We start from the raw sequence: 17,250 nt of genomic DNA, 5'->3' as shown, positions 1-17,250 counted from the left end.
CTCCCAGAGGTAGGTGCCGCCATGGCTGCGCTAGCAAGCCACGGCGAGGTGGAATCCGGCGGCAACGACGACGCGCGGGAAGAAAGGAGAGGGGGATTTTCCTTCGCGCTAACGCCTTGCACGCGATGCAGATCGATCTGCATCCGGCCGCGAAACCTACATATATGTAGGTTTGGCGAGCGCGGAAGCCGGCGCCTGGAAAAATATTTGCAGGTTTGGTCGATATGCGGGATCTACTCGGAGTGTTTTTTTAGCCCTAAACTGCATACGGGCGGTTATTATGCAGTTTTGGCAAATATGCCGTATCTGCTTGAGATGCTGTTAGGGTTGTTATTTGTGACACCAAGGATTAGTTCATGACGGCATGTAATGCCAAGATTAAACATGTGGTGGATGCAGTGTCAGCTGAAGCCCATGCACTAAAGCAAGGCTTGAGTCTTGCACAATCTGTTGGTTCCAACAGACTAATAATCATGCCAGATTGCTCATAGGTGGTGGAAACTATTAAAAACGAAGCTATCAACCACGAAGTGGCAGCTGTGGTTTTTGATGACGGCTACCATACTGCATGTGATTTTAATAAAATCTCTTTTTGTCTTGTTTCGAGAGATGCAAATGTAGTGGCATGTGAACTAGCTAGAGAGGCCAGGGCATCTTCTTCGTCTGTTTAATTTTTTGCTAGAGGATGTAACATTAGTTTGCAATGAATAAAATTTGTTTAAGTTGTTAAAAAAAGTATTCGAGTCGATAGTGCTAGCGCACATCCCTGTTTTCATTACTCGGTGAGTCAGAATTGTTTTTTCTCTGGGTTCTTGAACTGAATCTTATAAAGATCTGGCAATTATCCAGGACTGGCCGTGGGAGGAAGGAACATGATGCGCATTGCGCAAGGCTGTAAACTCGAAATGGGACATTTATATATACTTCAATAATCCTCAAAGGTCGTAATCATCCAGTCAACCGTCAATGAATCCTCAAGAATGTAATCAATATTCAATGATAGTGAAACAATCCTAAATGAACAATCAAACACATCCCACGAACACTACGAATATTTGCAGAAATCAAACCAACATGAATCTGGGACACCGAGGGATCTCCGAGCAAGACGACTCCAGCGAGAGGAGGAAGTGCACACGAAGCTTCGATCAGTACTTGACGCTGCAGCGGTGGGCGGAGTCGAGGGCGCCGCCGACGCTGCCGCTGCTGCTGCCCTCCGGCTTGACATTTACCGTCAGCGCGCACCAAATCTTGGGCTTCTGCCGAATCTTGATGCTGGCGAACCTGTACCGCACCCGCCCATCCACCGCCACCTCAAAGCTCACCGCCCCGGAGCCCGCCTCCTTCTTCAGCTGCCCGGCGACGTCGCTGGGGACGCCAACGCCGGTGGTCCCGTCGAACTCCAGGCTGACGGTGTCGCGGCTCTTCCGACGCTGCAAGAACTCGGCCGGGGAAGAGGTGGCTGGGCCGCCGAGGGAGGCGCCGCCGCGGGCGCGGAGCTCGGGTTCGAGGGAGTCGTAGTAGATGCCGACGCGGAGGCTGGGGTTGTAGAGGTCGAGGGTGACGGCGAGGCGGTAGGAGACGGTGGCGTTGTTGGCGGCCACGGTGAGGTTGGTGAGCGCGGCGGAGACGACCGTGGCGCGGATGTGGTGGGGCTGGAAGATGGCCCAGTAGATGAGGATGACGAAGCCGACGCCGATGATGAAGGTGAACAGGCTGCCGCAGCAGGACTTCTCTTTGGACATGGCTGGCCGGAGGAGGAGGTCGCCGTGGGTCAACGGGTAGAGGGAGGGAGGTGAGGGACAGCCGTTGGGGCGCTTATATTTCGTCTTTTGGGCCGTGTGGGGGCTCGTTGGAAGCATCAGGGAACAAACATAAACCGCGTGTACACGGCAATGAGCCAGAATATAAAATTTCTTCCTAGCGAAGACTTGGCGATTGACTTGCCCTCAAGTCATTGTCTATGCCTCGACCTCGAGCATTGCTGTCAACAACGTGATACCATAATCATAATGCAGGACGATATTCTTTCTTCAGACAAATGCAATGTAATGTGCAAGAATCAAAAGTTGTGCAAGAATGGAAAAGAAAGCCAGGTGGTGCCTTGAGTTGACTGGAACGTTTCCCTATTGTTCTTCAAACATTTGTGTTCCACATATTTTTACTATCATAGGTATTATATTTGTGGATTACAAAGAACCTAACGAGTACATATCGGTGGGTTTTCATAATTATGACAATCTTTCCATTTTTTCAAATTATGTCGAATTCTATGCATTATGTCAAATTATGGAAAACAATAGTGGCAGCTTCGCATGGAATTGGACGTTTTTCATCCCAGCAGCTACAAAGCCACACATATCATAAGGGAGCGCCTAGATATCAGGCGACTGATTCTTATTAAGTCTAAGTTGATTTCTTAGCTATTTAATTTGCATATGTAACTAAGAAAATACAAGTTGCAACCCATACGCAACTGAGAAAATATGAACGCATATGTAACTGAGAAAAATTAAAAAATATTAGTTACAACTTACGCGCAACTGAGAAAATATCAGTTGCAACTAGCACGCAAGTGAGAAAATACCAATTACAGCCATGCGCAACCTGAAAAAATACAAGTTGCAATATATGCGCAACTAGGAAAATATCAGTTGCAACCCACGCGAATATCAGTTGCAACCTATATGCAACTAAAAAAATATTAGTTGCAACCCGTGTGTAATTGAGAAAATATGAGTTGCAACTCATGCGCAACTAAGAAATGCCAGCTGAAATCCACTTGCACTTCCCAAAATCAGATGGCTAAAAAATCGACTTAAACTTAATAAAAATTAGGCGCCTGATTTCTACCAAAACCGATATCATAAAATAGGATTAAACTTGTCACAATATCGTAACCAAGGGAGTAAATATGCAAATTATTTTTTGAAATATAGTGTTTAAAAGAGCAGGTTTTGCGCAACAACAAGACGGTAAGGGCAAGGCCGGTAAGTGTCGCGGAGCTGACGGCGGTGTGGATTTGGTGGGGTTGGTAGACTGCCCCGTAGATGAGGATGGTGATGACCAAAGGAAGAGGAATACGAAGAGGCTAACGAAGAAGCCGCAATAGCACTTGAGTCAGCTGCTGCAGCAAGACTACAAGAGGAGGAATAGGACATGACAGACTCAGTGTGGATCTCTGATTTTGGTCAATGTGGTGACTTGTGGGTTTATGATAAACCTTGTCATTTTGAACGTTGGAGTGTGTGATCGAGGAGCTTTTTTTTGAATGGGGAATCTCACCAGCCTCTACATCAGTTGATACATATGACCTTTATTAAATTATTCATCAAAGTATTTAGTACAAATCACGGATCACAAAGTGTTTCAGCTTGTATCAGCCACCTAAAAAGTTAAAGACAGGCCATCAAAACAAGATTTTAGCAATCTATCCCCTTAACATGTCGCCATCCAAACTGGTTGCACAAATCTCGTAAAACCATGTTCAAATGGTTGCACCGCGAAACCATGTCCTCCCTCCACTCCACCGGCTGGAGAAAAGACCACATACCGACCCAATATGTTGCCAACGGGATAACCTCCAAAAAGGAAGAAGTATTCGGTTTGTTAAAAGTAAAATCATTCCTCATATTCCATATTTCCCATAATAAAGCACACACCCCCCCCCCCCCCCCCCACACACACACACACACTCGAATATAAACTTTATCCTTCTTGCATAGCTCAAACAACCAATTACCAAAGAAATTCGTTATATTAGGTAAATGTTATGTAGACAATACACAAAACCATCTAGGCATGAGCACATTCAAAAAACAAGTGTTGGATTGTTTCGTCCTTCTCACAAAACAACACTTCAAACTACCTTGCCAGTTCCATTTAGAAAGGTTTTATTTTGTTAGAATAACTTTAAGATTTAAGAATCACATAAAAATCATAATTTTCAGCGGTATCTTCATTTTTCAAATATACTTGCGTAAATAAATTGAATGACCATTCATATAATATAGATACATGGATCTTACGGTGATCAAACCTGATGATATAAGATCCCACACAAACACATCCCTATTACTCCCTCTAATCCTAAATATAGGCCGTATAATTTTTGGCACGAATATTAAAGAACTGACTTGGAGGAAAAGCTAGAGAAGATTCGGGCAAAATTACTCCCGACTAATTGATGTGAGAAAATAGAGGAGTTCACATTAGATAAGTAACCACAATAAAATTTCTAAAAAATTATCCATACAAGTGGTACAATGGAATATACCTTATATTTCTGTTTTTTTTCTCAAAAAACTATATAGCTTATATGAAGAAGTGGATGGGGTATTATTCAAGTGAATATCCATCAGCTGTCGGACGAATGAAAGCAAATCTCCCATTTGGCCTCATTTAAGGTAAGTCTAAGCACTATATTCAATGGATTTTGAGACAAAACATCAGCCACTGAAACTTCTTTTCATTGGACTTTGTTATAAAGCATCGGATATTGATGTAGGATAACGTTGCATAGAAAACAAAAAATTTCCTACCGCGAACACGCAATCCAAGCCAAGATGCAATCTAGAAGACGGTAGCAACGAGGGGATTATCGAGTCTCACCCTTGAAGAGATTCCAAAGCCTACAAGATGAGGCTCTTGTTGCTGCGGTAGACGTTCACTTGCCGCTTGCAAAAGCGCGTAGAAGATCTTGATCACGGCGCCACGAACGGGCAGCACCTCCGTACTCGGTCACACGTTCGGTTGTTGATGAAGACGACGTCCACCTCCCCGTTCCAGCGGGCAGCGGAAGTAGTAGCTCCTCTTGAATCCGACAGCACGACGGCGTGGTGTCGGTGGTGGTGGAGTAATCCGGCGGAGCTTCGCTAAGCGTGCGGGAAGTGGAGGAGCGGGGCGGCTAGGGTTTGGGGAGAAGGGGCGCCGGCCATCTAGGGGGTGCGGCCACCTTGGTGGTTCTTGGGGTGGCCGGCCCCCTCCCCTTGTCCCTCATTATATAGGTGGAAGCCCCAAGTGTTGGACTACAAGTCTCCGAATAAGACCCGAACCCAAAACCTTCCATGTGATAGGGAAACCTACCCAAGGTGGGAATCCCACTTGAGGTGGGATTCCCCCCTTCCATGTGGGGGGGTGGCCGGCCCCCATAGGGGGAGTCCACTTGGGACTCCTCCCCCTCTAGGGTTGGCCGGCCATGGAGGTGGAGTCCCTTTGGGACTCCGCCTTCCATAGTGGTTTCTTCCGGACTTTTCTAGAACCTTCTAGAACCTTCCATAGAACCTTCCGGATCATTTTAAATCTCATAAAATGACTTCCTATATATGAATCTTATTCTAGGACCATTCCGAACTCCTCGTGATGTCCGGGATCTCATCCAGGACTCCGAACAAATATTCGAACTCCATTCCATATTCAAGTTCTACCATTTCAACATCCAACTTTAAGTGTGTCACCCTACGGTTCGCGAACTATGCGGACATGGTTGAGTACTCACTCCGACCAATAACCAATAGCGGGATCTGGAGATCCATAATGGCTCCCACATATTCAACGATGACTTTAGTGATCGAATGAACCATTCACATACGATACCAATTCCCTTTGTCACGCGATATTTTACTTGTCCGAGGTTTGATCATCGGTATCACTTCATACCTTGTTCAACCTCGTCTCCTGACAAGTACTCTTTACTCGTACCGTGGTATGTGGTCTCTTATGAACTCATTCATATGCTTGCAAGACATTAGACGACATTCCACCGAGAGGGCCCAGAGTATATCTATCCGTCATCGGGATGGACAAATCCCACTGTTGATCCATATGCATCAACTCATACTTTCCGGATACTTAATCCCACCTTTATAACCACCCATTTACGCAGTGGCGTTTGGTGTAATCAAAGTACCTTTCCGGTATAAGTGATTTACATGATCTCATGGTCATAAGGACTAGGTAACTATGTATCGAAAGCTTATAGCAAATAACTTAATGACGTGATCTTATGCTACGCTTAATTGGGTGTGTCCATTACATCATTCATATAATGACATAACCTTGTTATTAATAACATCCAATGTTCATGATTATGAAACTAATCATCCATTAATCAACAAGCTAGTTAAGAGGCATACTAGGGACTCTTTGTTGTTTACATATCACACATGTACTAATGTTTCGGTTAATACAATTATAGCATGATATATAAACATTTATCATAAACATAAATATATATAATAACCACTTTTATTATTGCCTCTTGGGCATATCTCCTTCAGTCTCCCACTTGCACTAGAGTCAATAATCTAGATTACATTGTAATATACCTAACACCCATGGCATTCTGGTGTTGGTCATGCTTTGCCCTAGGGAGAGCTTTAGTCAACGGATCTACTACATTCAGATCAGTGTGTACTTTGCAAATCTTTACTTCTCCATCTTCGATGTACTCGCGAATCGAGTGGTAATGCAACTTGATATGCTTCAGTCTCTTGTGTGACCTTGGCTCTTGTGCATTGGCGATGGCACCCATGTTATCATAGTAAATGATTAATGGGTCCAATGCACTAGGAACCACACCGAGCTCTACAATGAACCTCTTCATCCATACCGCTTCTGATGAAGCCTCTGAAGCCGCTATGTACTCTGATTCTGTTGAAGACTTCGCCACCGTGCACTGCTTTGAGCTTGCCCAGCTTACTGCAGCACCATTCAATATAAACACGTACCCAGACTGTGACTTAGAGTCATCAGGATCAGTGTTCCAACTTGCATCGGTGTAACCGTTTACAACGAGCTCTTGGTCACCTTCATAACAAAGAAACATATCCTTAGTTCTTTTCAAGTACTTCAGGATATTCTTGACCGCTGTCCAGTGTTCCATTCCTGGATCACTTTGATATCTGCTAGTCAAACTAACATCATGTGCTATATCCGGTCTAGTACATAGCATGGCATACATGATAGATCCTACTGCCGAGGCATAGGGGATATTACTCATCCTTTCTCTTTCTTCTGCCGTAGCCGGTCCTTGAGTCTTACTCAAGACCTTGCCTGGTAACATAGGTAAAAACCCTTTCTTGCTTTCCTCCATTCTAAACTTCTTTAGAATCTTGTCCAGGTATGTACTCTATGATAGCCCTATTAGGCGTCTTGATCTATCTCTATAAATCTTGATGCCTAATATATACGATGCTTCACCAAGGTCTTTCATTGAAAAACTATTATTCAAATAACCTTTTACACTGCTTAATAGTTCTATATCATTACCAATCAATAATATGTCATCTACATATAATATCAGGAATGCTACAGAGCTCCCACTCACTTTCTTGTAAATACAGGCCTCTCCATGACACTGTATAAATCCGAAGTCTTTGATCACCTTATCAAAGCGTCGGTTCCAACTTCTTGATGGTTGCTTCAGTCCATAGATTGAACGCTGAAGTTTGCATACTTTGTCAGCATTTTTAGGATCGACAAAACCTTTGGGTTGTACCATATACAACTCTTCCTCAATGTCTCCATTAAGGAATGCCGTTTTGACATCCATCTGCCAAATCTCATAATCGAAAAATGCAGCTATTGCTAACAAAATCCTCACAGATTTTAGCTTCGCTACAGGTGAGAAAGTCTCATCGTAGTCAACTCCTTGAATTTGTCGGAAACCCTTTGCGACAAGTCGAGCTTTATAGACAGTAATATTACCATCAGCATCTGTTTTTCTCTTGAAGATCCATTTATTCTCGATGACCTTTCGGCTATCAGGTAAGTCTACCAAAGTCCATACTTTGTTATCATACATGGATCCCATTTCGGATTTCATGGCTTCTTGCCATTTGTTGGAATCTGGGCTCATCATCGCTTCTTCATACGTCGCAGGGTCCTCATCATTGTTATCCACAATCATGACATTTAGACAAGGATCATACCAATCAGGAGTGGCACGTTCCCTTGTCGATCTGCGAGGTTCGATGGTTTCCTCGTTCGAAGTTTCATGATCATTATCGGTAGCTTCCTCTGTTGCCGGTGTAGGCGATGCAGTACAACTTCCTGATCGCGCTACTCTGATCAGTGAGTATAGATTCATCAATCTCATCGAGTTCTACTTTTCTTCCAGTCACTTCTTTAGTGAGAAATTCTTTCTCAAGAAAGGTTCCGTTCTTAGCAACAAATATTTTGCCTTCGGATTTGCGATAGAAAGTGTACCCTATAGTTTCCTTAGGGTATCCTATGAAGACGCATTTCTCCGCTTTGGGTTCTAGCTTGTCTGGTTGTAACTTCTTTACATAGGCTTCGCAACCCCAAACTTTAAGGAACGACAGCTTAGGTTTCTTATTAAACCATAATTCATACGGTGTCGTTTCTACGGATTTTGATGGTGCTCTATTTAAAGTGAATGCAGCTGTCTCTAATGCATAACTCCAAAAAGATAACGGCAAATCAGTAAGAGACATCATAGAACGAACCATATCTAAGAGAGTTCGATTACGACGTTCGGACACACCATTTCGTTGTGGTGTTCCCGGCGGTGTCAATTGTGAAAGTATTCCGCATTTCTTTAAATGCATGCCAAACTCATAACTTAGATATTCACCTCCACGATCAGATCTAGAAATTTAATCTTCTTGTTACGTTGATTTTCTACTTCACTTTGGAATTCCTTAAACTTCTCGAAAGTTTCGGATTTATGTTTCATGAAATAGATATACCCATATCTACTCAGATCATCTGTGAAGGTTAGAACATAACAATAACCACCGCGCGATGCTACACTCATTGGTCCGCACACATCGGTATGTATGATTTCCAATATGTCAGTAGCTCACTCCATCATACCAGAAAATGGAGTCTTAGTCATTTTTCCCATTAGAGATGCTTCGCATCTATCAAGTGACTCAAAGTCAAGTGATTCAAGTAATCTATCAGTATGGAGTTTCTTCATGCGTTTCACTCCAATATGACCAAGACGACAGTGCCACATATAAGTAGAATTATCATTCAATTTAATTCGCTTAGCATCAATGTTATGTATATGCGTATCACTACTATCGAGATCTAACAGAAATAAGCCAGTCTTTTCAGGTGCTCGACCATAAAAGATATTATTCATAAAAATAGAACAACCATTATTCTCAGACTTGAATGAATAACCGTCTTGCATTAAACAAGATCCAGATATAATGTTCATGCTCAACGCGGGTACAAAATAACAATTATTTAGGCTTAAAACTAATCCCGAAGGTAGATGTAGAGGAAGTGTGCCGACAGCGATCACATCGACTTTGGATCCGTTTCCAACGCGCATCGTCACTTCATCTTTCAGTAGTCTTCGTTTATTCTTTAGTTCTGTTTGAGTTACAAATATGAGCAACCGAACCAAAGATCAAATACCCAGTACTAGAACGAGAACCAGTGAGATAAACATCTATAGCATGTATATCGGATATACCTTCTTTCTTCTTCTTGACAAGGCCGCTCTTCAGATCAGCCAGATACTTGGAGCAATTACGCTTCCGGTTGTCCCTTCTCCTTGCAAGAATAGCACTCAAAGATCGGGCTTAGGGCCGTTCTTAGGTTTCACGGGAGGCGTGGCAGCTTTCTTGCCACCCTTCTTGAATTTTCCCTTAGACTTGCCCTGTTTCTTGAAATCGGTGGTCTTGTTGACCATCAACACTTGGTGCTCTTTCTTGATCTCAATCTCAGTGACTTTTAGCATGCCAAAGAGTTCGAGTAACTCCTTGTTCATGTTCTGCATATTGTAGTTCATCACAAAGTTCTTGTAACTTGGTGGCGGTGATTGAAGGACACGATTAATCCCGATCTGTTAGGAATCACTATTCCCAAGTCACCGAGTTTCTTCGCATGCCGGTCATGGCGAGCATGTGCTCACTAACGGAGCTGCCTTCTTCCATCATACTGTTTGAAGAAATGTTTCGATGCTTCATAGCATTCCACGGCCGCATGAGTCTCAAATATTGCTTTCACTCATTCATCAACTCATGAGGATCGTGGTGCTCGTTTTGAAGATCGGATTCAGATCGCACAGGATGGCACACCGAACTTGAGAGTACCGAGTTTTCCGATTTGCGTAAACGACTTTTACTTCATCGGTTTCGGTTTACAGGAGGTTCACCTAGCGGTGCATCAAGCACATATTGCAGATTTCCGCCAGAGAGGAAGATCCTCACATGACGGAACCAGTCGGTGAAGTTGCTACCGTTGCTCTTAAGTTTTTCTTTCTCTAGGAACTGGTTAAAATTGATTGGGGACGCCATCTCTACAACATATATTTGCAAAAGTTTAGACTAAGTTTATGACAAAATTGAGTTCAAATTTTAATTCAACATAATTAAAAATCTAGGTGAACTCCCACTCAAAACAATATCCCTCGCATTGTCTTAGTGATCACACGAACCAAATCCACCGCACCTAAGTCCGATCATCACGAGACAAGGTGTGATTTCAATGGCGAACACTCAAAGTGTTCATCATATCAACCATATGATTCATGCTCTACCTTTCGGTATCACGTGTTCCGAGACCATGTCTGTACATGCTAGGCTCGTCAAGGCCACCTTAGTATCCGCATGTGCAAAACTGTCTTGCACCCGTTGTATGCACTTGTTGATTCTATCACACCCGATCATCACGAGATGCTTCGAAACGACAAGTCTTGGCAACGGTGCTACTAAGGATGAACACTTTATTATCTTGAGATTTTAGTGAGGGATCATCTTATAATGCTACCGTCGCGGTCTAAGCAAAATAAGATGCATAAAAGGATTAACATCACATGTAGTTCATATGTGATATGATATGGCCCTTTTGTCTTTGCGCCTTTCATCTTCATCTCCAAAGCACGGACATGATCTCCATCATCTTCTGGCATGATCTCCATCATCGTCGGCGTAGCGTCAAGGTCAATGGCGCCGTCTTCATGATTGTCCTCCATGTAGCAACTATTACAACTACTTTGAAATACTACTCAACATGAAATTTAAAGACAACCATAAGGCTCCTGCCGGTTGCCACAATACAATAATGATCATCTCATACATATTCATCATCACATTATGGCCATATCACATCACCAAACCCTGCAAAAACAAGTTAGACGTCTCTAATTTGGTTGCATATTTTACGTGGTTTAGGGTTTTCGAGAGAGATCTAATCTACCTACGAACATGAACCACAACGTTGATACTAATGTTGTCAATAGAAGAGTAAATTAAATCTTCACTATAGTAGGAGAGACAGACACCCGCAAAGCCTCTTATGCAATACAAGTTGCATGTCGAACGAGGAACAAGTCTCATGAACGCGGTCATGTAAAGTTAGTCCGAGCCGCTTCATCCCACTATGCCACAAAGATGCAAAGTACTCAAACTAAAGATAACAAGAGCATCAACGCCCACAAAACCATTGTTCTCTACTCGTGCAACCATCTATGCATAGACACGGCTCTGATACCACTGTAGGATAACGTTGCATAGAAAACAAAAAATTTCCTACCGCGAACACGCAATCCAATCCAAGATGCAATCTAGAAGACGGTAGCAACGAGGGGATTATCGAGTCTCACCCTTGAAGAGATTCCAAAGCCTACAAGATGAGGCTCTTGTTGCTGCGGTAGACGTTCACTTGCCGCTTGCAAAAGCGCGTAGAAGATCTTGATCACGGTGCCACGAACGGGCAGCACCTCCGTACTCGGTCACACATTCGGTTGTTGATGAAGACGACGTCCACCTCCCCGTTCCAGCGGGAAGCGGAAGTAGTTGCTCCTCTTGAATCCGACAGCACGACGGCATGGTGTCGGTGGTGGTGGACAAATCCGGCGGAGCTTCGCTAAGCGTGCGGGAAGTGGAGGAGCGGGGCGGCTAGGGTTTGGGGAGAGGGGGCGCCGGCCATCTAGGGGGTGCGGCCACCTTGGTGGTTCTTGGGGTGGCCGGCCCCCTCCCCTTGTCCCTCATTATATAGGTGGAAGCCCCAAGTGTTGGACTACAAGGCTCCGAATAAGACCCGAACCCAAAACCTTCCATGTGATAGGGAAACCTACCCAAGGTGGGAATCCCACTTGAGGTGGGATTCCCCCCTTCCATGTGGGGGGGTGGCCGGCCCCCATAGGGGGAGTCCACTTGGGACTCCTCCCCCTCTAGGGTTGGCCGCCCATGGAGGTGGAGTCCCTTTGGGACTCCGCCTTCCATAGTGGTTTCTTAGGACTTTTCTAGAACCTTCCATAGAACCTTCCGATCATTTTAAATCTCATAAAATGACTTCCTATATATGAATCTTATTCTCAGGACCATTAGGAACTCCTCGTGATGTCCGGGATCTCATCCGGGACTCCGAACAAATATTCGAACTCCATTCCATATTCAAGTTCTACCATTTCAACATCCAACTTTAAGTGTGTCACCCTACGGTTCGCGAACTATGCGGACATGGTTGAGTACTCACTCCGACCAATAACCAATAGCGGGATCTGGAGATCCATAATGGCTCCCACATATTCAACGATGACTTTAGTGATCGAATGAACCATTCACATACGATACCAATTCCCTTTGTCACGCGATATTTTACTTGTCCGAGGTTTGATCATCGGTATCACTTCATACCTTGTTCAACCTCGTCTCCTGACAAGTACTCTTTACTCGTACCGTGGTATGTGGTCTCTTATGAACTCATTCATATGCTTGCAAGACATTAGACGACATTCCACCGAGAGGGCCCAGAGTATATCTATCCGTCATCGGGATGGACAAATCCCACTGTTGATCCATATGCCTCAACTCATACTTTCCGGATACTTAATCCCACCTTTATAACCACCCATTTACGCAGTGGCGTTTGGTGTAATCAAAGTACCTTTCCGGTATAAGTGATTTACATGATCTCATGGTCATAAGGACTAGGTAACTATGTATCGAAAGCTTATAGCAAATAACTTAATGACGTGATGTGACGCCCCGGAACCGGTACCATGAGGATTCCAGCGATCCCGCCGAAATCCGCACGATATCGATTCAGAGACGCCCTCCGACACGACGTGCGCGAAGAATCACACACGTGATGCCAGAGGAATTAACACGAGCGGTAACATTACAACAGGATTACAATAGAGCCCACAAGATACATATATTACAACAATGACTCCAACGAGTCAAGATACAAATATACAATACAAAGATCCAAATCATACAGAAGATCGAATACATCCGAGTACGGACAAGATACAAATTGGACTAAGAGTCCTGAAGATAACCAGTGGCGTCCATAACCCTGCCCAGGCCAAGCCGGAAGGGTAACCTTGCTAACGTCGTCATCTCGTACCTATCAAAGTCGGGCCATCGGTTGCCGACAAGAGGGAGGAAGCAAAAGAGAAAGGGGAAAAGGCGAGAGTAAGTACCAAGGAACGAACTCCGGCACGTACTTAGCGAGACTAGAAATGGCTATGCTCGCCGAGCGGGTATAATATATATATCGCCGGGGGCTATATGGTAGGTTTAGCGGCAGCAAAACTATAACCAATAGAGACACGCTACAACATCCGTCTAATCAGATAAGATAAGAGAGCGCACAAGGTGACAGATAAAATACTACACAAACATAACCCAGCCGATTACACATATCCGCTCCAACAATTGCGAAGAGGCAATGTAAAAGGCACTCAACGGTGGACAAGTTTTATTAGGTATCGGTTGTAGTAATGCTATATTACTACGCAAGTTATTATCAGATTATTAACAACAAGTATAAGGTGTAAGTTGTTCTATGATCAAGCTATACAATTCCAAGTCGTCCATAACCGCGGACACGGCTTATCGATAAGATGTACACCACTGCAGGATTGCCCAAATGTAACCATACGCATGCTCGACCCGCTTCTTACGAGTGATGTCTCACAACAAGACCGTTCCGATTCAACAAGAAAGTCTAGGGGGCCACCCGACTAAGCTACCCGTAACGAAGTCCGGCCGTACTCGGCGGACTCGGGGTTTGCGTTAACGGCTAGGCGTGCAAACCACACGCTTCGCTAAACGTTCCGCGAGGGTACGATGACAGAATATAAACACCCGAAGGCAACAGAAGTAAACACCCGAAGGCAACAGTATATAAACATGCATGCGCCAAATAAAACCAAGGTTGTGGCCCCCTTTTCAACTGACTTGAGAAAAGGTAATGGGTGAGGGGGGGTCCCAATAATCGTCCCCACGCATGGGTAGAGCGCTCAATCTCGGAACAGATAACAAGAACTCGGGTCCTAGGGGACATTAGCGAGTCAAAGTTAGATGCTTTCGCAAAGGGGCTCTGAGATGCCTCTGCTTACAATTTTAGTTGTTAACAATTAAGTAAAGCATGTGTATCTCCAACAACTGATATAGCATGTGATAACCTCCCAACAACCCATCATATCCCGATAACAGATCGAGATAAACAACAGAGCCTAAACACGCCTACGACTCGCAAGGCTCAAACATCAAGCAACGGCTATGGGTAAGGAAGGATACATATAGGATTATTATGGTAAACAAGTGGAATAGGACACGTGACTCGATAAAGAATCGCTACATAAGGATAGCGGTAAGAGGGAGAGAGTAAAATAGGTGAAGAGAGAGGGCTACTTTGTGAAAAGTTGCGAAGAACTTGTCGAACAACTCATCATGTCTCGCAACACCACTTCGTGATCCTATCCGAGAAGAAGCAAATGCTACAACAAACAACAGATACAAATCTTACAACTACGGAGAAGAATCGGCATGCTCAAGATGATATGCATGGCATGGCAAATACGGTGCAATGCAACTTACCCAATTTAAGCGGAATTGAAATCCCGACACATAATTATTAAGTTCGAGTTAATTTCCTACCGCGCAATTTAAATATTGATTAGCATGGCAAGACATGGCATGGTGAGCTAATTCAAATTTAAACGGAGCGGGGAACCATATATTGCAATTCCCAAATACTCCGCCCTTATATATTAGGTGATATGCACAAACTAACACAGTTCGACATGATGCAATATGCAAACATGTATATGGATGACAATTTATTAATCTATGCCTTCCTCTGATAAAGGTAGACATATTGCTTGCAGCAATTGGATTTGTAGAACAAAAAATATATATGATAAACAAGTTTTGCAAAGTAAAGATAATTGGAGGCAGGAAGGGTGGATTTAATCCTCCGGTGCTGATATTTGATCCCAGGTTTGGGCTGGTTCGCTGGCTTGAAAAGATGCAGATATTACTACAGGAATTGTTAACTGAATTTTTATCAGAGGTGTTATCTGAAACTGCAGAGCAGCCAACGGAAGAGAGAGACGTTTTGCTGTTCCTGGGATTTGATCTGGTTCTGCTGTCACGTGAACCACTTCGGCTATGCATGGATCGTTTAGTAAGACAGAGTGCAAAATTGTTTGAGTAAAATCAGAGAAAGCTAGCTAGTCAAATACGTAGCAAGTAAGCAGACTGTTAGATCGACTTGCTGCCGTTCCTAGCTAGCTTAAAACAAGCTGCTGGATCAATTCATAAGCTAGCTAGCTTAAGCAAGCAAGCAAGTTGCTGAATTGATTCAGTAGCTAGCTGCACTGGGGCATGACCGTGAGTGTGTCGTGAGGCGCAGTGAGGCGCGGGGTGTTGTGCGAGTGTGCGACCTGGAAGGCAACAGTGATAGATGCAGTTAACTGAATATAACTGAAAGCTGAAACGGAAACAGAGGAGATCACTCCCGCGGAGATTAAACGACGAAGATGACGAACCCAGGCGGGGCGAAAGGGTGGGAACAGAGGCGACGCTCACCAGGAGGCGCGTAGGCGAACGGAAAGGCTCGAGGACGCGAGGCGACGCCGGGATCGATGAAGATGTGCACGGTCACCATGGCGGACGCGCGTCGGAGACGAGGACAAGCGCGCCGTTTCAGAGCTTCTCCAGTTCCAGGAAGAATACAACGATGAAGAGTAGACCATGGAGGTTCCATCCCACTGCGCGGCGATGCAAACAGCGGCGAGTTTCTCGTGCTCCCGTCCATGGCGGAGGTGTCCTCGGACAGAAACAGCCGTCAGTTTCGTCAGTCGAGGGCGTCGATGTGCGGTGATGGAAAGGGACGAGGAAGATGGGGAAAAGGTGCGCTAGCTCACCAGGAAGTCGAGGGCAGTGTCCGTGGCGCCGGAAGATGGCCGTAGCGTTCGGAAATTTCGCCGGAGCGCGGCGGCCGGAGATGAAGATGGTGACCTTGACGTCGATTTGAAGGGGGTCCCGACGAAGCACTTGTATGTGGAGAACGAGGAGAGGGAGGCGAAGCTGCTGCTGCTCTCAGATCATCTGGGGGTGGCCGGAGTTGGCGGAACGACGGCGAGAGGTTGGCGATGGGTTTCTCGGTGTCTGAAAGATAGTGGTCTTTGATTGTTGGCGTGGAGAGGAGGAAAGAAAGGGAGCAGGTGGAGCTGGAGACTTGGACCACATCCAGAAGATAAGGTGGAGGACCATGCTAGGAGGAGAGAAAGAGAGATGGCGTGGAGGAGCGACAGTGAGACGAGCAAGGTGACTTGGTCTGATCGTTTTGGTTCCCTGCATCTTTCTTTCTGCTTCTTCCGAAATGCTTCTCCCTTCTTTTCTTTTTCTTGTTGAATTTCTTGCAGAAAGAGGAGGATGAGAGGAGGATTTGCAGAAGATTTGAAAAGCTTTGTTTTTATTGTAAAACAATTTTGCACGGCTTCAAAATATTTATTTTTCTTTGGGATTTTAAATACAATAAGAACTAGAGGGTTTTGTTAAATTAGCAAAGATTAAAAGAGGGCTCTTATAGAACCATATAAGAGGGAAAAACTGAAATAGGATTTATAAAAATAATTTTATTTTGCTAAAACATGAATGAGATGATGCATATGCCATGATGATACGTAAAATAAAAAGAACAAACAAATCTAATAGAGGTACTACCCGGGGCCGTTACAATCGACACCACTAACAAGGGATCGCGCCCCGAGATCCCACCTCAAGGTACGGGGGAGAGAGGTGAACTATCGGGTCTTCAGGCGACGTGTCGATCTCCTCGACACCACTAACAAGAAGTCTTGCTCCAGCTTGGGTCGACACCACCAACAAGAAGTCGTTGTTCCGATGACGATGATGACTCCGGAGAAACAAAGGAAGGAGTAACAGTCACACAGATCCACCAGTTCAAGTAACAAGAGCGAATAATAAGAGTAGTCGGTATGGTCATGACTCCATCCCGCACTCAAAG

The 17,250-nt window shown here is 44.6% G+C and overlaps 1 protein-coding gene across 1 annotated transcript; it reads right to left on the bottom strand.

The window, feature by feature from the left end:
• Positions 1 to 967: 967 nt before the first annotated feature.
• On the bottom strand, positions 968 to 1,834 carry LOC127299762 (NDR1/HIN1-like protein 10). Its single transcript, XM_051329809.2, has one exon. The coding sequence runs from the start codon at positions 1,743 to 1,745 to the stop codon at positions 1,149 to 1,151; it is 597 nt and encodes a 198-aa protein (XP_051185769.1). The 5' UTR covers positions 1,746 to 1,834; the 3' UTR covers positions 968 to 1,148.
• Positions 1,835 to 17,250: the final 15,416 nt, after the last annotated feature.

Source organism: Lolium perenne, chromosome 5 (genome assembly GCF_019359855.2).
Source record: "Lolium perenne isolate Kyuss_39 chromosome 5, Kyuss_2.0, whole genome shotgun sequence".
NCBI lineage: Eukaryota > Viridiplantae > Streptophyta > Magnoliopsida > Poales > Poaceae > Lolium > Lolium perenne.
This window is presented reverse-complemented; position numbering and strand designations above follow the sequence as displayed.

What these genes read in the sequence shown, in the direction of transcription:
- LOC127299762 (XM_051329809.2), bottom strand. Translation starts at nt 1,745, where the DNA reads ATGTCCAAAGAGAAGTCCTGCTGCGGCAGCCTGTTCACCTTCATCATC.